General features: G+C 41.1%; 1 protein-coding gene across 12 annotated transcripts in view; it reads right to left on the bottom strand.

Annotated features, from left to right (window-relative positions):
- Nucleotides 1-27,152, bottom strand: part of MTSS1 (MTSS I-BAR domain containing 1) — a 127,978-nt gene that overhangs the window by 95,839 nt on the left and 4,987 nt on the right. For 11 of the 12 annotated variants that reach the window (XM_053942293.1, XM_053942282.1, XM_053942366.1 and 8 more), the window contains 2 exons: nt 15,249-15,310; nt 12,453-12,526 (listed from right to left, as the gene is read on the bottom strand). In XM_053942293.1, coding sequence (XP_053798268.1) covers nt 12,453-12,526; nt 15,249-15,310 — 136 coding nt within the window. Of the gene's footprint in view, nt 1-12,452; nt 12,527-15,248; nt 15,311-18,735; nt 18,762-27,152 lie in introns of those variants that run through there. The other variant, XM_053942334.1, reaches the window with a different exon arrangement.

The raw sequence follows: 27,152 nt of genomic DNA on the forward strand, positions 1-27,152 counted from the left end.
TTTCACCTTATGGGTATACCTAGAAGGCACAAATTTTGAGTTAACCTTCTTTTTTTGACAAAAAAAAACCACGTGTGAAAATAAATTGAAACCAAACTGACTAACTTGAAGTAAACAGAAGTTAAGCATTAACAAGAAAACATACATTGCTTTATCCACAATGATCACGACCTGAAAAACTGAACTCTAGAGAGGCTGAAATTTGGACCAATTTAAACAGATTAGGCAACAGTTAAAACACTGGAGACAAGGAGCTTTGGAAATTATATCGAACAGATGAATTTCTTAAACTGACCAAGCATTAGCCTTCATTAACCAGCCTAAGAGGACAGGACAGACTTCTTGCCTCTTAGGCTCAAAAATCCTTTAGCAATATTCATGATGGTCACATGGGTGGTTGTATGCTCTTCTGAAGGCATTAGCTTTTTTCCTGTGAGAGACCCCATTAACCCTAACATAAAGCCTTTAACAAGAAAGCTTCATTCCAACAACTACATTTGCTTTAAAATACTCAGATCTAAACTTTAACCTTAATTACACCATGCATATAGTCACTCTAAAGTAACACCTCAACCACCTTCTTCATTGTCTCTAGATATGCACACCACAAGTTTATTACTTTCACCCCAGCTGGGAACACACATGAACAAAGCTATTTCTCCCACTCCTAATTTTGAAAGCCATGTTAAATTAGTAAGGTTGCCAACAAAGAAAACATGTTGTGAAGAACAAAGTCTCTGAAAACAGGCAGCCACTTCAGACAGAAGAGCTAAAACAGTTGTGAAAGTGCAGCTTGAGAAAAATGGAGTTTATAGCTCTGAGTGAAGCCGGCCTCAAGCTTACAATGGAAGATTAAAATCTGTTCATCTAAATCAATTATCCATCCTGAGCACACATTGTGCACTTGAACCCAACAGTCTGGGGAGGGCTTTGCATCACAGTACACACAGTGACAACACTCATTTCCCCAGCAGCAAGCTACATTTCTGCTTAACAGCTAAAACATTCCCTTGACTATATTCATAACCAAGGCTTCTGCCTCTGCAGCAGCTCCATAAGAGCTACGCATGAACTCTGTGCCTTTGAACCAAAGTGGCTAACGCTCACACAGAGCTGCTATTCTCCATGCAAGACAACCTAGATTTAAAATGGATACACAGTCACAACAGCATCCAACAGAAATGTGCTCCACTGGACTCCAGTGATTTTGCAAACTAGCAGAAAATGAACAAGCATTAAAAACAGGGATAATCCATCACAATATGCACTTTAAGTATTTACTAAATTTACTTGGGATTTAATTTATTTATAACAACTCAATATTCTGGACTTTCATCACTATATTGTGTAAATGTAACCAAGTCTTACTCTAAAATTCTCATTTCAGCACTCTGCTTAGTACCTGCTTGAAAGAAAGGGAGAATTTTTACTCCTACACAAGAACAAAGGTGAATATGGCTTCTCAGCAAAATGAGTCATTATAGTCTTAAATGATAGTTTCCAATCCTAGTTCTCAAACTGTAATCTGGTCGTATCTCAGTGCCAAATTATCTCAGATTATTCAAATGCATCACTACTCTCCTGACGCAAACAGTTTAATCCAGTTTAAAATCACTGTAATACTTTTACTATGGACTTGCATACGCAAACAGTGAATATAAAAGATGACCTGTCTGAACAGATTTTTTTGAAAAAAATAAAATCCCTTGCTTCTTGTACTGGATGTCCCCTAAATATTCTCAGCACAACACACCCAGCTCCTCTTCGTCCACCATACATTTCTTCCTGTCTACACTCACTTTCCTCAGCCTGCTCCAGCATCCCTAAATACCAAATGAGTAAGAGGCTGCTCTGAGGGTGGTCAAGTCAAGGCTCCCCTTGAGCTGGCTGAGCAAGTGGCACTCCTTTTGTGTACACATGGGTCCACGTCTACAGGTACACAGGACATACAACTTCACCCTCTCCTCAAGAGATGCTTGGCTTCTGGGGGAAGAGGGCTTGGAAGACAAGCATATCTGATATACATCTCCTTTTCTAGCACAGCAGGAAAAGCAACCCTCAATCATACAAAATGACATCTTCACACTTCAGACTATTTCAGCAATGCCCCAAGTTTACTTTAGAGATTAGGCTTGATCTCATCACAATTTGGGGAACTTCTGGGGTTGGGAAAAAAACGACCAAACCATTGCTGCCTGCCTAAGTCCAGTTTCTTTACTTAGAGGACTTGTCTGGACAGCAAGCACTGTTCTGTATTCCTTTCTCACCCCATCACATTATTCAAACTTTAAAAGTGAAGATAGAATAAATAGAAGAATCAGTTTCATTTTCATGCACCTGACCTCACTATGTCTTTCTGGACCAATTGCAAATGGTGCAAATCAGGCTTTGCATATTGCCTGACACCCTGAAAGCCTACAGTCTCTACAAGCCAAGCTTCAACACTCCCACCGCTGCTTAACCCTGCAAACCCAAATACATTAACCAGGTGTGTCTGGGACTAAGTAAGGGAAGAAGCTGGTCCCGCAGACAAAAACACATTAACAATGCTATTTATCATGCTCAGCAGAACAAACACCAGCTCTGCTTCAAAACAGAGTAATGGCAATACCAATGGCTGTTACTCTTGGGAGAAAATGGACCCAGTTCCCAGGCATATCTTTCACTTTGGGGTGGGCTGAAGTGACTCCAGGACAAACACTCATTTATGCATTCTTCAGTGTTTCCATCTGGCAGCTCAGCCAAGGGAGGGGAGTGGTGTCAGAGAAAAAGACATCTCCCCCTGCTCACCTCCTACTCCATTTTTCAAAATGCCTATTTTTAGCCCTCAGTGTACACACGGAGGTGCACAGCACCACTACTGTAGTAATGGCAGCCACAAACCTGACTGCTTGTTTGTCATCCATCAAGTACTCACACGGGGTTGCATCGAACTGCAAAACAGGCTCAAATACTGCTCCAAACTGAAGTCCCAGCCAGCTCCTTGATATTAGTTACTATAGAAACCAGTCCCTCGGCACAGGCGCTCACAGCAGGAAATCATGCAGATTTCAATTTTACATAGTAATAAATGCTGCGGGAGAGGAGAATTTCACAACAATTGCAGGGGCTGATTGTACAAACCCAGACCTCTTCTACCCCATGACACTGCAGATGAATGTGCCCACACACACAATAGCCACTGCTCCTAGTTTTGAAGTGGTTTCCACAAAGCTTGTGTTGGGATGGATGCTGGAAAGGTGGTAGCATTTTTCAGTGGCTTCATTAGACTGGAAAACATACTCATTTTTATATGCAAGAAGCCCATGTGAAAACAACAAAACAAGCACCAACTGCAAAGCAGTAGGAAGATTTAAGCATGTATGTAAGTACAGACATTTATAGGAAGTACTGTCAGGTCACAACCCTGGGCTTCTTTGGAAACAGCCCATCTTCCTTTCCTTCTCCACCCTGTCCAAAAACACAACCTGAATGGAGGGCAGGTCACAGATTAATTTGTAGAAAAAAACTGTTGTAGAAAGCAGAAAGACAAGAGGGAGGACTCTGAGTCCTGAAATGAAACAGTGAAGTAATATTATTTTAACCTTCCAGAAGTAGTTCTACAGGTTGGACTCCATCATGCGTGGGAGTGGAAGAGGAAGACAAGCAGCACAATGCACTTCTTGTCCCAGGCAGACCTTAATTTTCTACTGAAATTCAAGAACCAGTGAGGACTCTTCCCCACCTTTCTAAATGAGCCTGTAAGCCTGAACAGGGCAGGTTTTACATCAACCAGGGAAGAAAAGAACAGGGAACTGCTTCACTGAAGAAAACTAACATGAAGGGAGGAGGGAAGGGGTGAACAGCTTGCACAGCAACAGGGACAAACATTTGTGCTGGCAATACCCGACAAATCATCAAGCAAACAGAAGGACAAGAAAATGAAGGAAGCTGGTCTATTTTTAAGCAAGACCTCATTATTACCATGAACATGCACTGCTTCCCAAGAAGCAGCAGGTATGCAAACATGAGATGAATCATATCGCCAAGTGCATCACCTGGCAGTAGAACACTAGTTTGCATGGACACACACAGAGTGAACACATAACAATCTATGGTCCTGACACCTACGAAAATGTGTGGAAGAGCATCCTTCTGGGAGGCAGCCTGAATTATGAAGAGCAAAAAAAACCTGTTAGACAATGCAAATGTCACTGCTGTTTCTGAAAATTACTTTTGTTACTGCTTTTGTTAATGAAGAGATGGAGTCCACTGCTATGGACACTCCATTCGCAATTAGTCTGCTGCACCTTGTAATTTCACTTTTTGTATAGCTCTCTCATGTCACTAGAAACAAACACAGTTTTTGTATAGCCAGGGTAGGAACACACTGAGGGAACTGGAGAAGACACCCCAAGTGCAAGCACACATTTTATATCACAGCCTTTGCACAAATTGCCTTGCTGATACAAAGGAACTTCCCAAGTGGTTCAAGGGCTTGTGGACTGGGGTACAATGAGGTTAACTGCAGGACTCTGGTCAGGTCCACACTCACACCCCTAGAGGTCTGGTGAGTTTGCAAGAAGCCAGCTGACAGCACCCAATCTGATACTTCACCAACACATGTCTTCTAGAAAGCCACCACTGAGATGACCAACAAAAGGACAACCCCCAAACCTGCAGCTGTGAGGCACAAAGCACGAGGCCACAGAAGCTCAGCAACTGCTCTGCAGCCTCCACAGGTTGTTATGGGCAAGGTCCATGAGGCAAGAAGCACTACCCTACTTCAGAAAAGCCTTTTTTTGTCTGAATTGATTTTATAATTCTCTTCCCATGACACAGGACTTCCCTTTCTCTCCTATGGCAAATAAAAAGAGATACTAAATAAAACTCAATGTGAACAGATCTTCAGCTACCTTTGTTACCCAGCTGGTGACAGATTAAAAATAAGTAAGAGCTGCAACAACTCTCTTGTTGTGATTACTACAGGATTGTAACTATGTGCCAACTAGTAATTTATCACTTCAAAAGGCTGCTTGAATTAGCCTGAAAGGGGATCTCCCACCACAGAAACACATGCTACACTGGGAAAACCAACCACCAACCAAAACCTCAGCCTCCACTTTCAAATCCACATCCTATCATCAAAAGGATGCTTTTGCATCTTTGATTCTAAACTAATAAATCATCTGAAGGAAATCCTAGAGCCACTTACAATTTATCCTCATTACTTCCCAAACTGGATGATTAAGACATTAGACGTTTCATTCTGTTGCCAAGACTGAGAAAATTCTCTACAGCTACAAAACCAGTCTTTAGTTACTGAAGTGTAGATGCTCTGCATGAAGATGCCCACAGAGATATAAATTCATAATGTAGCTGGAAACAACAATCAATCCATCCATCCCAAGCCTGCAGAAAAACCAGGATCTGATATTCTACCCTCCTAAAAGCAACACAGCTGTATAAGTAAGGAGAGAGAAAGAACCACAACCAATTGTATGAAAAATTAACTCTGAGCTGTTCCCCCTCCCCACACTCCCAAAGATTTCCAATTCATACGACAGTGAGCAGACTTACATTCAGTCATGTGAAAGAAGCCCAGCCATTCCCATCTTAACACACCAGCCCACTTTTTGGACAAGGTACTAAAGAAGTTTGTTTGCTTCTTCCTCCCTCACCCCTTCTTTTTTCCCCTCATAGAAGCTGGCCTTGCATACAAATTTTCTAGTTAGCACACACAATCACCTGGTGGCTTTACTTCCTTTCCTAACAACATTTCATTCTCTTAGTAAGCACCTCAGCAAGCTCAAAAAAATACTGGGTTGTAGGGCAAATGCAAACTCCACTCCTGAGTCACTCTCTGCACTGTACAAAGGGACATCTGACTATACAAGTTATTATAGCAATTATTTTTGTCTATTGCCCTGAATATTACTCCTTAGGTAGGGACGAATCAGCACAAATGCTGTCAATGACCCTGAGCTAGATTTAGTCTTGACCTCAAGAAAAAAATAAGGCATAAATAAATAATATTTTTTATGCTGCAATGCCTGCATTCATCCAAAGAAAAGACAATGGCCATGTGCAGTGCAGCCCTTTCAAGCCCCTAACTATAAAATCTAGTCATTAACAACCAAACCACTTCTCTTGTGTTTGAACATTTTAGATGTTCACCCCATTTTGACTGCTCCAGCCAAACGGGCTCACATCAGAAGCGGAGTTCTCAGGGCAACACACTTGTTGACAAACATGGACTGACATTTGCTACTGGTCTAGAGTGAGATGGGAACACAGAAACAGCAAGTAACACAACATGGCCTTTGTGATTTGTAGTTTTAGCTGTTGTAAGCAGAATATCCAAGTCCCACGTCTCCAAATGCAACAGATATGTAATATGCATCCAGCTTCAAAATTATCTGCCAGTGATTCTGATTTTGGTCCTGCATTTTGCATCATCTTCATGAAAACATAATGGAAGACTGAATGGTTCATTTAAATAATTTTCTTCCTGATTATTTTATATATGAAAATCCACAAAGAAAAAGTCTGGACTGTGTTATTTTTCTTCAAAGACTCCACAGGAGGAGTAAGTACTTATGACAAAGTCTTATCTTAACTGACAGGAAGCTCAAACAAAGGTTTTGCTATTTGAGTATGAACATCTGAAATTAAAGAGGACTCAAACAAAGGAACTGGACAATGAGAATGCCTTTCCTCTTGTGACCAGCTTTGTTTTCACTCTGAAATTAGGCACAAATCACTATCACATCTCCCCAGTCCATAGCCAGGAGCAAAGCAGTGTATTTCAAAAATGTTATACAGCTGTATGTCTACTGCTGTAGATTGTGATATCTTTCTCCTCCCCAAGCTTCACTTCTGTTCCATCTTTTTCTCCCTCCATGAAAATAAATCAATAAAAAACACCTTTCAGTATTGTCCCATTACATTTTGCTGTAGCACCAAGACCCTACCATACCTTGGGTCACACTCTGCTGTATTTGCAGTGAGTGAGATCCTCGTTCAGGAGGCCTAAGCACACTTACTTGGGAGACCACAGATAATTCCAGCCCTGCAACACTTTGTGCAGCTTGGCACCTTGGAAAACCACTTCAATACATACAATATAGATCCTGGCCAAAATAAAAAGGATCACCCAGACTAAGGACTGTCTGAAGGGGTACTTACACACTACCTGGAACAACATGGATACAGAGTCTGTCCAGGAACACCAATCTGCAGCAAAGGTACTATTTTAAGCAGCCTTATTAAACATGAAGAGCAGTTACTGAGTAGCGCCACAGAAGAACTACCTGATGTAGACACTCACAAATATTAATCAAATTTAAATTTGTAAGTAAAAGTGTTAAACCATATTTACATTTTTGTGTGCTGTTGAAATTTAATGAGGCACTTCTTCCACACTGATATATCCAGCCCCTCAAAAGGGTAACATTAAAATTACTATGCTGATTTTGGTCCCTGCTGCTGCTGCATGCCATGCAGCCACAGTGTCCCAGATTGAGAAGCAAGATGTATTCCATTTCCCATATGTGTGGCAGCTGTCTTCTGTTAAGTGAGCAGTTTTCCTTATCTCTTTCACAACCAATCCTCTCTCAGGGGAGACATCTGCTGATAATGGGCTATTGAATGTCACTGCATGATTGATAAGAACTATAACATTCCAGTGTAAATGCTCCGCCCAGAGGGAGGAGCCAAGCATTCCTAACTGGATATAATCTGGGTTTTGGGGACATTGGAGGCAGCCTTTCCACTGGTTCCCAAAAGGAACAGCTGGGGTTTTCCTCTGGACCTTCAGAGGAAGACTACAGCCTTCTACAGGATCACTGCTCCAACAGAACCACATCTGCCACTCCAGGACAACTGCAGCCACTCCAATTTGGACTACTACCAACACCCTGACCGAAAGGGTGTCAGGTTGTATTCTGACTCTGTCCGTGGTTTTCCTTTTGTATTATTGCATGTATTTTGTTTCTTTTCCTTTTTCCTAATAAACTGTATTTCTGACTTGGAGTTTCTCACTGGTTCTGATTTCAAACCAGAACACACAGACTGAGTTTTGCTTCCAAATCTACTCGGTGCCCTTTGGTAGCTGGCTGACTACCCACAGTATCCTCCCTGATCTCAAAACCATCAATCAAGCAGAAAGGGCCTCCTACTCAAGTGGAATTTCCTGCAACTCTGCACTGTCTTAAAATCCTCTCAGACATCTGTAAAATGAAAGAGATGGAAAACACACTAGATGTCAGAATTACCAAAAGCAGGGAAAACATACCTCTAGTAGCACTTGCCAAGAGGGAACTTCAAACAGCATTACAATCCATGGAATCCAACTGTCCAGAGAAAGCTGTGTGATATACTGACACCCTCTTGAACTGATTTAACTAATCTGCTAATATCAAGCACACCTATGTAAATGCAAAACCCTTCAATATGAATGAAAAATAAAAACCCACAAGACTTGAGTATCAGCTGCCTCATTAACAATCTCGCTTTGAAGATCAATTTTAAGCTTGGGTAAATCAAAGCTTTTAGATCATCTTTCCATAAATTTTAATTTACACCTGTGCAGATGCAGGTAGGCAAGATTGGGGCAGGGTTTTATCCACGGAAGCTGCTGATGGTGTAATAAGTGGATACAGAAGAAGTGTGCATATCTTCACATTAATCTCCCTCATAACACAAGGAGGATAGTTAATTTTCACACCTACTTTTTCAAGTTCCTGAGCTCTAGTACTTATCTACAAAGGACATTCAAATGCAGCAGAGGCAGAAGTAGACTAGCATACAAAAAGCAAAGCAATTTACACATGCCATTTTACATACTGTTGAAAGCCAACTTAAAGATGTATCACATATAAACACACAATATTTGGGATGCACAGTTCTTGCCTTCATAGGGGAATACCTTTTTATTGCACAAACAATAAGGTACACAGAAATAAAATGAAATTAGATGTATATTTCTTCCATGCTTCAGCTAGAACTAGTGGAGGTAAAAACATTCAGAATCTCAAATATTGACAGAAATAAGCCATGTAAGAAAAGCCTGAACTAAAACTCATGAACACACATCTCCCCAAAAGGAAATGTCACTTTTAAGATATTCAAGAGTTATTATTATACTATTTAAGGCATATTAAGGATTTAAAGGTACTCTGAAGTACCTCATTCATTTAATATTTTGTAAGCATTCTCTTTAATAATCACAGTGAGAGATAATACAGATTCCACCGTATACTACCAAGTTCTTCTGGGCTGTATGCCAAACAGATGCAGCTTGAATAACAAAAACTGCCACATAGATGTGTCTATTTTGTCAGAGCTGAAAAATCAAAACATCTGAAGAAATTTTGTTTTCAAAAATCTCTGATACCAGCAAAAACAGCACACACTGCTATATAGCTAGCATTACTTTAAATTAGCAGCATAACTTAACAATTTCCCCCATTCAAATGATGATTCTTAGATGACTAGACCCACAGAAATCTAAAATTTTGGTGATACATGCATCAGAACTGATTTCCCTGTGTTTTCCCTTGTCATTCTAAAATCAAAGCATTGAACTGAGGGAACTAAACTGAGGAAAAAAAGACAACTTTGGGTTGATGCACATCTAAATGGAGAGACAGCAAAGGAGGAAGCAAAAGCTGAAATGAGCTGGTTGGGAATTAATTTGTGTACTGAGTCACCACAAAACATCAGGTACTTCATGTTCAGGGCTTTTCCTACTTTAGAAGCTACAAAGGGAAGAAAATACACCAAAGTACAGGTTATTTGACTCATCCAATCCTAGGTTTTACCACAGACAGAGCTCCAATTATGCCTTCTATCTGTGCTCCAGATGGGAATGTGAAGATTAACATCACTACCACTGCAGGATTAGAAGGAAGTAAATGTCACGGAGAGAACGATGCACCAAAAGAGCAAAGTCAGTGCTTGGGAACAGCAGTAATGGCACACAAGGTGAGGCTACCAGTTGGAACACGGACTGGCAATGATGGAAATAGGCTCTCATTCTTGAACACTTGGTGACTGAAAGGAGATTGTCTCCCCTTGCATATGTGTGGATATGTATATCCAGGCAAACATTTTTTCTTCTTTCAAAGTTAATGCTGCTGCGCACAGATTAAAGAGTAGCCAGAGTTGTTCTGTTGACTGATAAAACACTTTCATCAGCTAGATCAGTAAGTCTTAAAATAACAGGCCACTTTCTGTAGAACTACAAGCAATTACAAATTAAAGGCAGCACCAGCTTCACAACACTTCAGTCATCCTACAAGGAACTAACGCTGTCCCTCCAGAGCAGGCACCTGCTTCAGCATTTTCATATACAGTTAGCTCCCAGAAGAAGCATTTGGCTCATGCAATGATAAAAGAGCCTCATGATGTAAAATACACCAACCTCCCTGCCTTTGTCATGGGAAGTGCTATTCAAGTCTCATATATCCCCAGCAACTGACCATGACTTTGTCTGACTTTGGTTAATCTGTTAACTCTAAACTTTGGTTTATCTGTTAACCCTCTAAACAGTGTGAAACACAGCCAGATGTTTGATTACACAATCGGATACCTAATTCTATAAACTGGGTAAGTAACAGGCAAAATTTAGGAGAGAATTTTTCACTTTAGGTAACCACTCCAAGGGAAAACTGAGAGCCTGTTAAAATTCCCACATCAGAGAAAAAAAAATATGAAGTCTGTTCTGTTTCAGTTTTGGAATAGAATTCCTTAAACTGATGGCAAAACACATATTTACTGAATTGTGCCCTCAGTCACAATTGGATTTTTGCCATCACCTTCCCTGGGGCAGGTGTTTATCCCTGTACACAGCAAGGCAGAATGATCAGTATTTGTTAAAGGACCAAGGTGCAACCTCTGAGATAAACTTGAATGGGCACAAATGGAAGTTGGGGTGGGTGGTAGATCAGAACCACCAGCTAACTTTGAGTTTTGATTCATTGCCCAGAACATCACTTTCTAAAAATAGAAGCAAAATTCTCTTCTGTCCTTTCAGTCAGAGAAGGCAGAAGACAGAACAGAGGAGCTATACAAATTTGGCATGCCTGGATTCACAGAGCTCCTTTTGTAAAGGATGTGTTCGGAGAGATAAGAGACAAGACACAACACAGCAGAAAGTGTAAAATACCCTTCAAAAACCCACACAAGCCATTTTTTGTTTGAGAGTGGGAAAAGTTTCATTCATTCTGGTATCTCAATGCAAGTCCTATAAGCCTGCCAGTATAGCTAGAAGACAAGTCGCAAGGATTTCCGTAGTTTACTTTGTTTCCCCTTGGGGAAGGCAGAAGAAAGAGAAGAGAATATGCTTGAAGGAAGGACATGTTAGAAATCCAAGTTAAGTTCTTCCCGGGTCTCATCCTCACTTTATTCCACCTTCTGTCATGTTTATTATTTTATGTGAGTAGATTACCTATAATTTATAGTAGGTGTGCATATAATGAGGAACTTCTTATCAGAATGTAAATATTAGCTATAGACAGGAAAAAGAAGTATTCTTCCCTCTTGTCATTCTATGACTTGGAATTCACTCCAGCCACTGCTACTCCTCCTGTTAGCCAGAGGTAAGGGAAGTCTGACTGAGCTTGAACACCCTTCATGTCAGCAATGCTACTTTCTTACTCTCCAAGTCAAATGCCAACAGCACATTAGGACTTTAAAAAATGCAACAAAATCTTTAGGGCTAGAGCTGCTCCCTCAGTAGTGATTTATCTGCACACTGGATTTACTCTTCAGCAGCAGTCCAAGGACAGTGACCACAGGGAATGCCCTACACCACTGCAGGGACATCTGCACACAATGCCTTGGTCACTGGGCATCCAGCCTTTTGTCTCCTTCCAACTCAGCAGTCTGGAAAGAATGCCAGCTGCACTATTTTGGCTCTCCAAACTCACCAATAAGCTGAGACTGCTACCCAGAGAAGCCCACAGCCAGGAAAATTGAGTTTGACCAAGAATGTCAGACTTAAGGGGGAAGCACAAGCGAAGTCTTTGCTCAAAGATATAAGTACAGGTCACTGTCATCATTACTGCTATTACACAGCATCAGCTAGTATCTGCTCTGTCTCCAGCAGCCCTACAGTTATTTATTCCAGCTGAGTATCAAGCCTTTTACATTTACACAAGGTACAGAGGCGTCAGTGAACACAGATTTCTGTAAATCTTACTTTCTAAAATATTATTCATCAACGTATAATTCAAATGGTAATTAAGAAGTGTTCATATGATTGATGACACATTTAAATTACAGGTTTCCAGCATTTTTTTTCAGTAAAGACAACTTCCTTTTCCACATGCCACTTTTTCAAAGTGCAAGTCCACCTAACAGATGTCTCACAGATCTGCTTGTCAATGTAACAAGACTTCTTTTTATTACGACAAATGGTATAAACCACACAGCATTCTGTTAAACTCAATATTGACACATCTGCTTACCACGTGTATTAGTAGCCATGTCAGCCACTTTCTGAAAGGCATCCAAAAAGGCAGCAGCTGCTACTACTGTAGTCCTGAAATGCATACAGATAACAAAACATTAGCAGTGTCTCATTGATGCCTATTTAATTACTGCCAAAAACATTTAGGCTTATAAAGAATAACACTGTGAACTTGCAGAGGCCACAAAAAGTATTCTCTTTTATATCTGAACTTAGCCTTTTCCCTCCTTCATTTCTTAATCCCTTCCTTGCTTTGTGTTAGCACTATGGACTTGGAGGCAGCCACGCTAATTCCATGCTGAGAATTGCACAGGACAGGTGCTGTTTCAAAAGAGCACAGCCACTCTCCTTCTAGCTGATTTCCTCTGATGAACTAATATTAAGCAGTCAAACATGAAAAACAAATCTAACACACATTATACTTCACCCATTAGTGAACAAATTATAGCCACTGCTATTTTCAGGGAATATGCATATTTTAAGAATAAACATGCAAAAACTTCCTTTTATCTAGGATCCTAGCCAAACAGTTTCCTGCATTTTTCATGTGGGGAGCATGAGCATCCCTTGAAACAGAAATTTTTTTTTAAATCAGACTGGCCTGGAGTTCTTGGACAAATGGAAAAGTGGGAAAAAAAGGAAAAAAACCCTCAATTTCAAGAAAAAAACCAAAACAACTCAAACCCACAAAAACCATCAACCCCCAAACCCCCAAAATTACCAAAACCCCTTTCTGATCTAGTGCTCCTCCAAGCAGGACCTTTCCTGAGAGGTGCACCAGCAACCTCAGACTTCACAATCCAAAGTGTCAACCTCACTAGCCCAATCTCCTTCCACGTTTGGAAAGCACCCACAGACCACACATCTCTTCAAGTGGACAGCAAACGTGAGTTACAGTTTTTCCAGACACGTTTGTTCTACATAAGCACACCCCAGAGTTCTGAACACCTCAGGTCAGTCCCAGTTTCTGAAGGTTTATAGTCTGGTTGACCCAATTAAAGAGAAAGTAGGCCAGGGCTCTACAATTGTGCCCTCTCCACAGTTACCTCATGGTTCTGTTCCTGCACATCTTTTCTAATAGTAATTCTGATTTTCTCCCCTGATGGTGTCAGTCAGCCTTCTCAAGCAAAATCCAGAACTGGGACTATCACATTCACTTTGTTTCAAGAGCTCCTTTGTAGCCTCAAAAAACCCAGTAGACCTGCAGGGAAGCTGATCCTTGGCCAGAAAGACCACAGGACTGCTTAATTAGGTCAGATTTTATGCAAGTCTCACTCCAAATATGCTCAAGATACAGAGGACATAACTGGCAGTGTAGTAAATGGCCTACTGACAAGCACAAAAGATTTGAACACACACAGAAAAAAACACCCTAGGCGTGAGAGGACCCAGCAAATGCATAAGGACTCTCTACATGCCCCGGAGATTAAAGGGAAGGCAAATCCCCCACCCTGACAGCTAGCTAGCAATATTGGGCCCTGGAACCAGAAAATTTTTTCTAAAATTTTCCTTAACACTCTTTGTGATGCTCATCTTCCAAACTTGTGGGTCACACTGCTATTCATGTACTGTGTTGTTAATTATTAATTATATTGCTAATAACAAAGTTCCATTTCCCCAGTAACAAGATCCAGAAAGACCTGGCTCTAGCTCAAATGACATCTGCTGTCCTTTATCAGAGCACACAGAAATGAAACAGCAGCAAAAGGCTCACATTTGCTAGAAACAAACAGCAAATCCTCGAACACAGGCTTTCAAGCTGCCTGCTTGCATGTTCCTGTAGCACTGCACTGACTGAATGCAACACCACAGGACTGGGAAATAAACAAAACTATGCCTCATGCCATCCCAGAAGCCCTGTGTTTGAAGAGTACATAAGGCTAGGAAAGTTCTCCATTTCTCTTCTTTCTCTACTTCTTCTACATCTTCCATATTCACTGTGACATCATTGCTAGAGAAGGAAAAAAACCACATGCAAGTGTGGCATGTTAGGCACAGTGTAGTAGACAGCATATTCCAGCTGTTAAGGGCAAATGAAGCAAACCTCCAGCTTCTTTGGGAATGGTTCATAATGCAACACAGAACCACAAACCAGACTGCCAATAACCTGTTACCATTACAGCTGCTGCAGACAAAAACTGGTGCTTTGTAGAGCAGAGAGGAGACTGATTTAGGGAGAGTTGTGAGGAAATGGAGCTTTTATTTGTATCAGCAGAAACAAATTTTACAAATTAATTAATTCTAGAGGTAGAATTGGTCTGAGCATGATACTTCCGCCATATACTAAAAATCCAGAATACCATTTTCAAAGTATGCCTCAAAACTTTACGTTTTAATAATCACCAATGCAAAGCAATCCAGGAAAGCAATTCCCTTCATTTTTAAGTCAGAAGAAAATGCTGTTAAGGCTACCAAAAACTTTTTATTATTTTGAGCCCTCTTCCAACATAACCCCTTTGTATTCTACACTAATAAAAAGGGCATCATAGACCTAGCTCCAAATGTGTGTTCACTAAACAACAATAAACTCTTTCCAGTTTTTCATCAATATCCATGAAATTTAGCTAATTTTATATTTATTATGTATAGCTGGTGGCATATTGTGAATTTTCCTAAATACATTAAGACACCAGTAGTAGTATTTAAAAAATTACATGCAGGTATTGACTAAGAAATATGCACAATTTTACTAGAATGTGCTTAGAAAATTATCCTTGCAAAAGCTGCATTTAATCTTAATGTTTGCACATCCAGGGAACTGTAGGGGATCTTGACTGTGTAATGTAAAACTTACCGAAGCTGAGACTGCAGTTTCCCAGCTTTATTTATAAAATCTTCCCACACTGGATAACTTCCCTGCAAGAAAAAACAAAATACAACAATGAACACTTAATTGGAGCATTTTGATTTTAATACTATAGATCAAATTAAACTAGATATAAAACAATAACTAAAACTGTAGTAAATCCTAATCCATGAACATCAAAATTGACTGCTTCTGAATCCAGATGAAATAGTAGTCCTCTGATGAGGCTTTACAGTTTTTCTGAATAGAAACACTGGGCAAAAGGGATTTGAACTGAAGCAGCAAAAAGAAATGCCTTCCTTTGGATGGATACAGCAAAAACCAAGCCCATTCAAAGCAGGGTAGTAGTATATTGCAACAGCATGTACAGAGAAGCTCCCAAAACCAAAGGCAGCAGAGTTATTCTTCTTTACCAACTGATCCATCTGTGTTTTTTCCAGGTTCAAAACCTGTACAATAAAAGTGTGACTTGACCAAGACACCACCTACCTCAAGCACTGCCTCAATATAACTCTGTAATTGCACACAGAAAAGCACAGTGACAGCTCAAGACAACCAGCTCTCTCAACAGCCACCTTTGCACTACAAGACCTGTTTCCAAAACAGTCAAAAGCCTTGGAGACAATTTCTGAATTGAAGCTGATAAAACAGCATGGCATTGAGTGCATACAAAGTGCTTAAGAAGGTTTAATTCTTCCCGACTTCAAGTTTCCTGTAGAATTTTCCCCATTTTTTTAAGACTGGATTAAAACCCAAAGTTATACTTAGAATATGGACACAAAGTCCTGATCTTTATTTGCCAAAGTTAAAACAAAAAATTGCTCTCTGCTCTGAAATTGCTCTCTGCAGAGCAAGTACAAATTTTCTGCTAAGATCAAAAATGTGGTAGAAACAAACCTCAAAATTTCTCTTTGATTGGAGTCTAGAGAGTAAAATAAAATATCCCTGCTTCCTTTAATAAAGGTATAAGACTTGCTGTTACCAGAGCAACAACACAATAAAACCCAGATAAGGCAGATCCTCAAGGCTAACATTACCCCAGCTCTGACTGGAAGAGGTTTCTATCAAGAGTAGTTGCTTGTAGCAAACTCAGTCCGCCCTTATAAACTGATCTGATTTTTGTAAGCAAACCAAAATCCACAGCCCACATTGCCGTGAGAGACAGTCTTTTGTTTTCAGGGCAAAGACAGGCCCTTCCCCAAAAGCTGTCAGACAAATTCCAGCTCCTCAATACACCCTGGCAAGGCAGCTCCCAGATACCTGCATGGAAGCCTACTGGTACTCTACCCGCTCTTCTTCAGCAAGGCTTGTGGGGTTTTTACTAAAAGAAAAAAAAAAAAAAAAAAAAAAAGAGAAAAGGCCCCAAACAATGCAAAGCAGGTGTTCATAAAACCTTGTTATACCCTACACATGACAGAACCAGTGGCAAATTGCAGAAGGGAAAAGAGAAAATAGCAGTTATCTGGGTGGCAAGACCTAGAATATAAAGTGCTTTGTGCTAAGCAAGAAACTGTCAGACATTTTAAAAATCAAAGAAACCCAATTATTTAAAAGAGGCAAAAAATGCTATTTCCTTAAACCTATTAGTCTTACTGCAATCCCTACTCTGAACCCCGTCTCTCATTGTCACCTGCACGCCATGCATGCATTATGCATGTGCATGCCAGGAGCCCTGAAAGCCCTGACAATCACCAGCACAGCCCAAGGCTTTACGGGATTCTCCAGCAAAATGCAAGCCGGCAAGCAGAGGATACCAAAGGAGCCTGATTATGTTTCCATCTCACTGGTGTATTACCCAGCTAAACACACCTGATGGCACGCAGCAGATTGACACCAGCCCTGTGTTTAGCCGCTTCCCAGGCAAGCTTAAGGCACTCCTATCAAAACACAGCTCAAGAAGAAACCCCCTTTTTTATTTAGCTTGTGGTCAGCCTGGAAAGCAAAACTGGGAAAGTCAAACATCTCCACAACTATTTAGTTCTTGTCTATAAAAATACTGTTTTCCTCAAACCAAGCCTGCTCAAGTAAGAGTTGACTTTATTAATTGTTTGCTGTATTTGTTTGGTTGAAATCAATGCAGTTTGTTTACCTGGGCTCCCTATATAGTGGCAAAGAGCATCTGTTCTCATTTCAGACAGTAGAAAACTTGAGCTTTTGGGTTTTTTTTATGTCACTGAATTAATACTTTCGCTGGTGGATTTTGTTGGAGTTCTTTTTTTTGCTTGTTTTTGCATTTTTAAAGAAAACCTTCCAGCAGTTTTACATTAGTGATATGAAGTCCTATATTATTTGCTCACCTTGCCATATCTTGATCTCGCACTCAGCTGAAAGTAAGAGGCATGTACTTCATCTGGGTTCCAGAATAATTTGCTCTCACTTCTCCCTGCTGAAGCCACATCCACAAGCTCACCTCTCCCTCAGATCATGAAGTCACACACTGAATTATATTATTCCTTTCAGCTTTTCCAAAGAACATTTCCATCACCACATCCCTGCTGAAACTGAAACCCCCTTCATTCCTACCTACAGCAAAAGTGCTCAACACCTACCACCACTTCAGAAGACCAAACAACCAGGGGTTTATTCCAACTCCAGCACCTAGGAAGCAAGGAAGCCATCTAAGTGATGTCTGTGGGGACAAACCAAGGAGATGGCAGGAATCAAACCGGTGCTGTAAATCCTCACAGCACTAGTGCCCTGGGCAGCAACTCCTTCCCCAAGACCTCTTCCCTGTGCCACCTGGAGCACGGCAGCCCTGCTGTGTCTCACCTCCAGCAACTGTTCTTGCTGTTGTCAAAGCAGTGTCAAGAGAAATGTTAACAGTGGTGAAAAATATACATGCTTGATTCAACATGTATTACTTTCTCAACTTAAACACAAAGAAACAGCAGATGGAATTTGATGTCTTTGTCCGAGACATGCTTTTGTGACATAAAGCCTCTTCTGAAGAATAGTAACACAGTATTTTTAATGCTGCCTCTCCCAGAGCTTCCCCTGCTCCCTCTGCAATTTCCAATTTCAGCTGGCTGATAAAGAAACTAATTTTTCCCCTTTTAAATGTCAGGGTTATTTAGGCCTGGTGTTATCTCTGAAAGCAGGAGGCCTCCCCCAGGTGCAGCCACACTTAGGGAAGAGCCACGGCAGGATCCTGGGTCACAAATTCCCATTTAGCTCCTCATGGATTAATCCAGGGATCAATTACAGTGAGGGTTTGTTTAAATAATTTTCTTTTAAATTGTTAAAGGATTAATCCAAGGACTATTTCCCCCGAAATAACTTTGTGCCCAATCATTTCTTAGTCATCGAAGGAAGAAATTTGACCTGTCCTGCACGGAATGGGTGTTTCCCCCATGACACTCCATGGCATCAAGGCCCCTGGAGCTCCTCAGGGGAGCTCAGCATGTCACCAGTAAGCCGCAGCATGCCATTATCCTACCCCATTGCTTAATTAGTGGCCTTATAGGTGATTAGTCACCTGATCTCACAGCCCAGCTCCAGCTAATCCGTGCCAAACACCGGCAGGGAAAACACGGAAAACACCTTTCTGCCTCAGGGCTGAGAAACAAACTGGTGCCTCGTGCCTGTCACGCAGGTAGCCGGTCCGCATTAGGGACATGAAACAACTTCCCCTCAGGGACAGCAAGTGCGTCTGAAGTGCCAGACACCAACACCCAGAGCTGGGCGGAGTCCTCCAAAGCCACAGCTCCTGGACTGCCACGGGGAAAAGGGTGAGCCATCATCATTCAGTGAAATCCCATCCGACACCCAGACTCATGGACATGGGCAGATTTTTGTCCACTTTCCTCACCATTCACATCTATTTCAACTAGCAGTAAATTTCATCTTCTCCAGTCAGGTCTGATTTGCTCGTGACGATAACTAGTAAGTGATTTCTGTGTCTCTGTCTTAATCGTTTAGCTTTTTCTTACCATTTTCTTACCATCCCACTGAGGAAGAAGAGATAAAAAGCAGCTAGCTAAGGTCAGCCCACCACACCAGGGAAGAGCAGGAAAGTATCACCAAGATGCAGTTAAGTCTTGGGGGGAGATTTTTTTATTTTGGTGAACCAGCACAATCCCCCTACATAAACACAACTCTACAGAAGATTTATGGAAGATAGTTTTCCCCTTCCTTTCAGGCCAGTGATCCCACACCAGGAGTGAGAAGAGACACACACACAAGAAAGTCAATGATTGCTCAAAAAAGGAAGGGTAGACTTGCAGCAAAGGATATTTATTGAAACTGTTATTGATGACATCTAATGGCAAGAATAGGAACCCAGATTGTTGTATCTAAGATTATAACTTAAGTATCAGCAGCCCTGACAGTTTTAAAATGTTCTCTCACTCTCTGTTCTCTCACTCTTTTTTTTTTCCAAAAGAAGTTATGAGTCTTCTTTTCCCATTAAGCAAAAAGATGGTTACTTTATCAATTTATTTCCATGCACCCCAATTCCCACAGACAAGACTCATTCCATCTTCAAAAAACCCTCGACAGTGTTGTTTTAAGTGCTTTCATTTATCAGAAAGGCTTTGCAGCCCTATTACCAGTGCTTGCTGGGACATCGAGTACAAAGGCAGCGTAACAGTCTGGAATCTTGTTCACAGCAACAACCCATCTACACTTCTGGGGCAGGGGGAAAGAGACAGGGAGCTGCTCTTCAGTAAAGCAAATCCAGAATCTAATTTTGGCTGTTTCAGCTAGAGAGGTAACAGAGAGAGGAACCAGGCGAGAGCAGTGCCTTGGTTTTATCTCAGAGGTTATCAAACCAAGAGCTGAATGCCTTCCAGGAAAGTACTAACAATGACTAACTGCAAGACTTCAATGAAATGGAAAAGAAAACAATTACATAGGCTACAGGAGCTAGAACTTCTCCACCTCAGTGTTGTTCAGCTATGATAAGCTAAAAAGCTGAGTCCCCAAACACACAACAGTGTTACAGAGCTCCACGCCCTAGTAACACATCCAAATGCCATAGATCTGGTTTTGGAACAAAAATTGTAAATTGGCTTCTGCATGTGTCCTCCTACCCCTCCAAAGTAAATTATGCTAGAAACAAAAGATTTCTTTTTATATTTTTACCAGATAACAGAATCACAAGGATTATTATGAATGTCTCATTTCTATGGCATTCACTACACTACCTCCAAGTAGCAAAGAGACTTTATTGTGTAAAACACCACACAAGGTCACAGATGTTACACATAACAAATGGCAATCAGCAAGTATGGTTTGCACATAGAAGCTACCACTTCTCCAGAGTTATTTAACAAACAAAACCAGGAAAGAGTGGAGGGGAAGAGTACAGGAAAACAATAAGAGTCTGACAGAAAAAGGAGCGAGGAAATAAAGGGAAAAAAAAAAAAAACAACAGATTCCAGCCACAGATGTCTTGACACAGTGGAAGACACAACAGTTTACAGGCAGTTTCCCTTCTCAGGTAACATTTGGCACTGGAAGTTTGTCCTCTTTTCCAGAAGAATCAATAGTCAATTGGGTGAAAGAGCACTTGGCCAGCCATAACTGCAAGAGCTACAAAGTGCTACCAAACACTAACACATCCTCCTTTGTACAATCCACACATTTAACAAGTCCATGACTCATGGACAGGGCTGCCTAGACCCTTAACAAGTCACAAAAGGTCTTGTAACATAAAGGTGAGAACAGAATCAGCATTGTCTTGCCTGAAGTTCATAATTGCTCTTCTCCATCCAAAAAACTCTGCTTTGCTTTGCCTCTTTCTACTCTGAAAAGCATCAAGAGCCTGTCTCATGAATGTTTCTAAGCTGCATCTAAAGTCTCAAATCTTTCAACACACTGAAACAGGAATTTTGCTGGCAAGAGAAACTTCATTCTTGATAATGCCACAAAGGTGTACACAAAATCTATTCCATTACTCCTTTGATTTTCAAATACACAGAATCACAGAACAGCTTAAGTTAGAAGGGACATTTAACAATCATCTAGTCCAAGACCCCTGCCATGAGAAGGAATATCTTTTACTAAATCAGGTTGTTCCCAGCCCCATCCAAACTGAGCATGAACGCTTCCAATGATGGAGAATCCACTTTTCTGGGCAACCTTCTTCACTGTCTCACCCCCTTCACTGTAAAATAAATCAATTTGTGTCCAATCTAAAACTACCCTATCTACTCCCTATTTCTTATGTTCAGAATGAGAACTCAGCCAAGTCCCAATACTGATTTCAGGAGCATCCTGTAGCCTGATGCTGTCCATCGTCTCTTTTCCAGTGGTGCAGGACAAGAGACAATCAGTTTGGCTTCAGCAGAGAAGTTTCAGATTGCACAACCCATTCAACTATAAGACCAGGTAACAGGCTATTCTGAAAGGTCAGGGAGCTTCCTTTCACCAGAACTCCTTCAGGAAGAGTAACACATTTGCATAGAGGTCTCGCAGAAAAACTCCCACAAGACAAAGGAAAACTCCCACAAGGCAAGGAAAGGGACCAGCTGAATTCAAAGTCCCATCTCTCTTTCTAAGCTAAAGGTATTGCTGTGCATAGGGGAAGTTTGAACTTAGCTCCATCAGCAAAAGGGACTCAACTTGTGCTGGGCCAGGAGTGAAAAGGCATCAACAGCAAAATACATGAATTTCATGGGATTTCACAGCAAGAGCTGAACATACACATTACTGAACAGAGGAGCAGACAGATACAGACTCAGGGTCTGAGCGACAACAGTGCATGCAGGTGAAAGGAAAAGCACATCAAAGATCAGAGTAAGATGTCATTTAAGCAGTAACTACCCTTCAGGAAAGAAAGCAGGCGTAATTAAAATCATAGTCTTGTACCCATACGATTACTTCCCTTATTTCTACCTCTTGTTTAGGGAATGGCAGGATTAGAAACTAGTTTCCCTCAGCATGCATAGTATAAACAGGCATGCCAAGCTTTGCTTTTCAAGGACATACATTATCAGACTATTGAAAATTATGCAACAAAACACTGCTGAAGACATCTCATATGCTATTAAAAAAACTGTGAACTGGGTATTTATGTATCACAGAACCACATGTTTAGTATTTTCAAAACAGTTTAGTTTTTTGTTTAAATAGTACATTAGAACAATATAGAAAACAGATAATAATATGACAAAAATCAATAATAAAATCCAGTCAAGAAAGTCCAGAAAAGGTATTCACGCCACTGGGGTAAAAAACCCAAAACAACACCACCGCCACAGACAGATACCCATTTTTTCTAAATTCTCAAATCACCTGAAGAACTCTAAGGAATGCCCAATTCCCTTAGCAGCAGCATTGAAATGCAGCACTACTTCGCAAGAACACACATTTTTATTAGATCTCACTAACCATTTAAAGGGGGAGGGAATCTAAGTCTGGTACTAGTCTGTTGTCAGAGCTCTGGAGTCTTCAATTTGTATTGTAATAATGCCTGCAGTGTGTTAGCCCATGCTTAAACACCCCCAGTGAAGGATACCAGTTGCTCTATGGTTGTGACTCCAATATGTAGTACAGAAAGGACCTGTGAAAACTCATCCTGGCTTACAAATCCAACTCATGAGCCTCCTTCTATGTCAACAGGGACCACGTCGAATCAGTGCTGTCCACAGCTCAGTTTCATGGTTTATAAGATGAAGAAACTCAGCTCCAAAGCAGCCACTTCATGGTTTAAATCCAAGATTGGGTAATTAGCAAACAAAAGTCAGACTCATACTGTGAGAAAATACATCATGCATAAACATACAGTCTCTCATTCTCTAAACATAGGAAGTTATTCAAAAGACATGGGGGGCGGTGGGAAACAACTAGCCACAGCATCTAGAGACCTTTTATCCCATGCCACATTAAAAAAAGCTGGACATTAAGTAGTCTTCCAGAGGAAGCATTTAGTTCCACATTCTTCACTGCAAGTCAGAACAAGTTTGCAAGCCTGAATAGCAGACTTCTCCTTAGAGACTCATCAATACCACCTTTCATCCACTCAATCATTAAGTGGCCACTGTACATACTCAGCAGCTATTTTCTAAACCCACAATATTTCAGCTGGATCAAAACGAAGATAATTAAAATACCAGGAGGCAGTCAGTCAAGTTAATACCTACATAGGACAGCCTCAAGCCAACAGCCCTGTGTTGGTAATGTCACCAACACCACTGGGGTCTCCCACTTCTTTTTAAGCAAGCAGAAACCCTAATTTCTGACCATCCACTCAACACAATCTTCATCCCACAAGCAGTCATAACAGTTTCCAGGACTCAAACTACTAACAAGCACTTGATTTGACCAGAAAAGTACCTACTGGGAGAAAGGCAGCAGCCAGGTACCCAAGTTTTTAATGCTTATTGACCTTTGCCTCATGACAGACAGTGAAGTGCAAGTATGCTTATTTCCATTTTACTCATGGGAAGATAAATAATCCCTTTCAAGCTCCAAATTAAACCCTTGGTTTACTCATGGGCAATGAGCATCCATGTGGTTTGCTCATGGATGGTATTGATAGGAGACATCCCAAATATAGCTTTATTAACAAAAAGTTCTAAATTATGCCTCCATACAGGGGGCTTCAGAGACATTACAAGGCATACATGTGACTTTTGCGGCAAAAAACCAAAAGATACATCTCATGCTCGGATGAGAAGCATGGTGACAGTTTACGTGGAAGAAAAAATGAGAACAAATGTGAACCTCTCTGTACCATGAGCCAAGTGTCTCTAGTTACACACTCATCAGCAGCATTTTACACACCAACACAAGCTCATTCCTGCAAGAATGGTTTGTTAAAGGATGACTGTACTCCAGCTAGCATCCTAGAATTCAAATCAACTACATATCACTTATGGCTGTTGACCAGAAGAGTGAAAAGTACAGAGCTCACACAAAATCCCACAAGACACAAATGCCTCATGATCAACCAGCTTATGGTTAAGATGTTCCAATAAGGCTTCTCCACTAAAAACTGAGAGAGGTCCTGTAGCTTCAGTTACAGGAGAGAAGTTCAGGACACTTCTGTTGAGAATTTATCAGTCATTTTTAGATGTCATCTCTTCTGCCTGCCAACACCGGGTTACCGCAGGGGTGAACAGCAACACATCTTAATCAGTAAAAAGTAGTGCGCATGTGAAAATAGAAACCTATTATACTGGGGGCTTAAACAACATTCCCTCATTAACTCCATGTTGTAGATGCACCCAATTTCTTCTTGTCCTGGGGGGAGGGAGTAGAAGTCACTAAACCTGCAGCCATAGCTTGCCTTTCTGTAAAATGGAAGCCATTCTTTGGAGCCAAGTCACACAGAGAGCACTTTGAAGATGAAAGCTGCTATGGTCTTAGCCACAAAGCTACCAGACATTTTGTCTCCAATCCTTCCGAACATGTTGGCATTCAAGCTATCTCAGCCCAGCAGGAAGAAGTCAATCAATGTCCTGAAAGGTCAGCATAGATCCCAGCAAACAAAGCAATGCTTGGCACCTTACAGTATCAAGGCAGACATAATTTTCAAATTGAAAATGTATCCTTGAAAAGGAAAATACATTTCTATATATGAAGCCTGAAGAGACTACTTTATTCTGAAGAGTAGCCTCTTTATGATACTAACTCAAACTTCTCTGTACTCATCTTTGCACACTCTGAAGTAGACCAAAAAGCCTTTTTAGATATAGTTCCTATTTTGCTCCCTGCTTATCTTCAAGACCACACTGTCTTTGGGTAGACCATGAACCTTAAAAATGTTCTTGAGAAGTTGAAAACACATAGACTGCTATGCTACAGAAGATGCTGTTTACAGATCCACAAGTATACCACATCAACTCTTGCAACTTCTGTACTTAAAAAAAATTAGCTTCTCAGGTATTTTATCACAAAGATTTGGGTTCTGTTCATGCACACTCAGAACTCAGGAAGTAAGCAGCAACCTCCACTGAATATCACCCTCTGTTAGGTATTAACCAGCACTAAGCCCGTAATTACACAGACTTCTTGTTCTCCAACATTTGTTCAGTCAATTGTGTTTCATGCAGCACTGCACAACTCCTTCCACATTTAGAACCTCACAAACCTTATTGTGCAGCTCTTGGCATCCTGCCAGGTCCAAAAGGAGTACTCTTAAGAGATATCAAAAATCCTTGTTCTGGGTATGTCACAGGATAAGCCGGCCCAATACACACTTAGGTAGGAAATGTTCAGTAGTTGTATAAATTGTTAACACTCACACACGAGTATATGGATCAAGAAAGCATGTGTCCCTAAAAAATAAATTACTTGTGACTAAGTATGTTCCCAGCTATGCCCTGTTGCTTGAACCTCAGTGTCTAGGCAGGCATGCAGAAGCTCTCTTCCTGCACCATCTTTCAGCCTCTGCTGCATGTCAATCCCTCCCCCTTGGAGATGTTTACAGAAAGATACTGCAGCTGCTTGGAAAAGGCAAGAATTTCAGTGTACACAAACCAACTGCCTGAGCAAGCAGGTTGTTGGGAGGCAGAGGGATAAGAAACCAGAGCAGCCCTAAATGCCTTGATGGTAAAACCTTTGAGGAACAAAATAAATGGGAAGAAAAGCTCCAAATTAACTCATTTCAGACTTTTTGTGAAGGGGAAGAAACACCTGTTTGCTAGGTTTGAAATATATAGTTAGTTGTCCTAAAGACTGTTGTGTAATGGACAGGCCAGTGTAATATGGCAGGTGTGCCTCCTCTCCAAGCCTGGACCTACCTGTCTCTTGCACAGAAAATCACAGAATGCTTTGGGTTGGAAGTGCCCTTACAGATCATCTGCTCTAACCCCCCTGCCATGGGCAGGGACACCACCCACTAGACCAGGTTGCTCAGGGCTCCATCCAACCTGCCCTAGAACTGATCCAGAGAGGGGCAACCACAACTTCTCTGGAAAATCTGTTCTCAACACACAGTAAAAAAAATTTCTTACCTGCATCTAATCTAACCCTGCCCTCTTTATTGAAGCAATTTTCCCTTGCCCTGTCACTACATGCCCTTGTCAGAAGTTCTTCTCCAACTCTCTTGCAGACCCCTTTTGGTACTCAAGGCGCAATAAGGTCTCCCTGGTTCACACAGTCCCACCTCCCAAATCTGTCAAAGTCCCTCTGGATGGCATTGCTCCCCTCCAGCATGGTGACTGCACCACCCAGCTGGGTGACATCATCAAACCTGCTGCAGGAACACTCAATCCCACTGTCAATCTCATCAACAAAGATATGTCTCATCAACAGTGCTGGTCACAGTACATGACACATTTGTTTTTCCTTACAGTAGTTACCATCCTTAACAGCTGGATTGAAACTAACCCTTAAAATCGTCCAACTGAACATTCCTAATCTCCACAGAGATCTCAAGCTTCAAATAAAGCACAGCTGGGGAAGAGCTGTTGCACTACAACATGTCACAGTAAAATAAATTTGCCCAGGTTCTCTGGTACATGTGCTGTTCCTTGGATTAACATACATGCTGAGGACTTGCAGCTGTACTTGCTGTAGTAACTGTCTCAGCAGTTCTATTTGTTCCATCAAATATTTTTTCCTCAGTTTATATTATTTGTGTGAATATCACAAGGCCATCCCTTGTAAGCAAACAGGGCTACTTAACAAACAACTTTCAATCCTTGATGTGGCTACCCCTGGTCCCAACTTCTATAAAAGCAAGTTAAAATGCTGCCTCTCACGGGTCACTTTCTAAAAGCACGTAAGAGGATGCAAAAACATAAATGTTTCTTATGCCCATATGTTCATGTCTCTCTCTCCTCTTTTAACCAAGAGTTCTGCATGGCTGAAAGAAAAGGTGCACCACTGACTAGTCCAGGAGTCCCAGCACCTCCTCTAGTGTATTATAGTAGAGGTTACTGCCAGAAGCAAAAAGTTGATTTTATTGCGCTTTCAGCCAAACAAATATAAATAACACACATA

The sequence above is a fragment of the Vidua chalybeata genome, chromosome 1 (assembly GCF_026979565.1).
Source record: "Vidua chalybeata isolate OUT-0048 chromosome 1, bVidCha1 merged haplotype, whole genome shotgun sequence".
Lineage (NCBI taxonomy): Eukaryota > Metazoa > Chordata > Aves > Passeriformes > Viduidae > Vidua > Vidua chalybeata.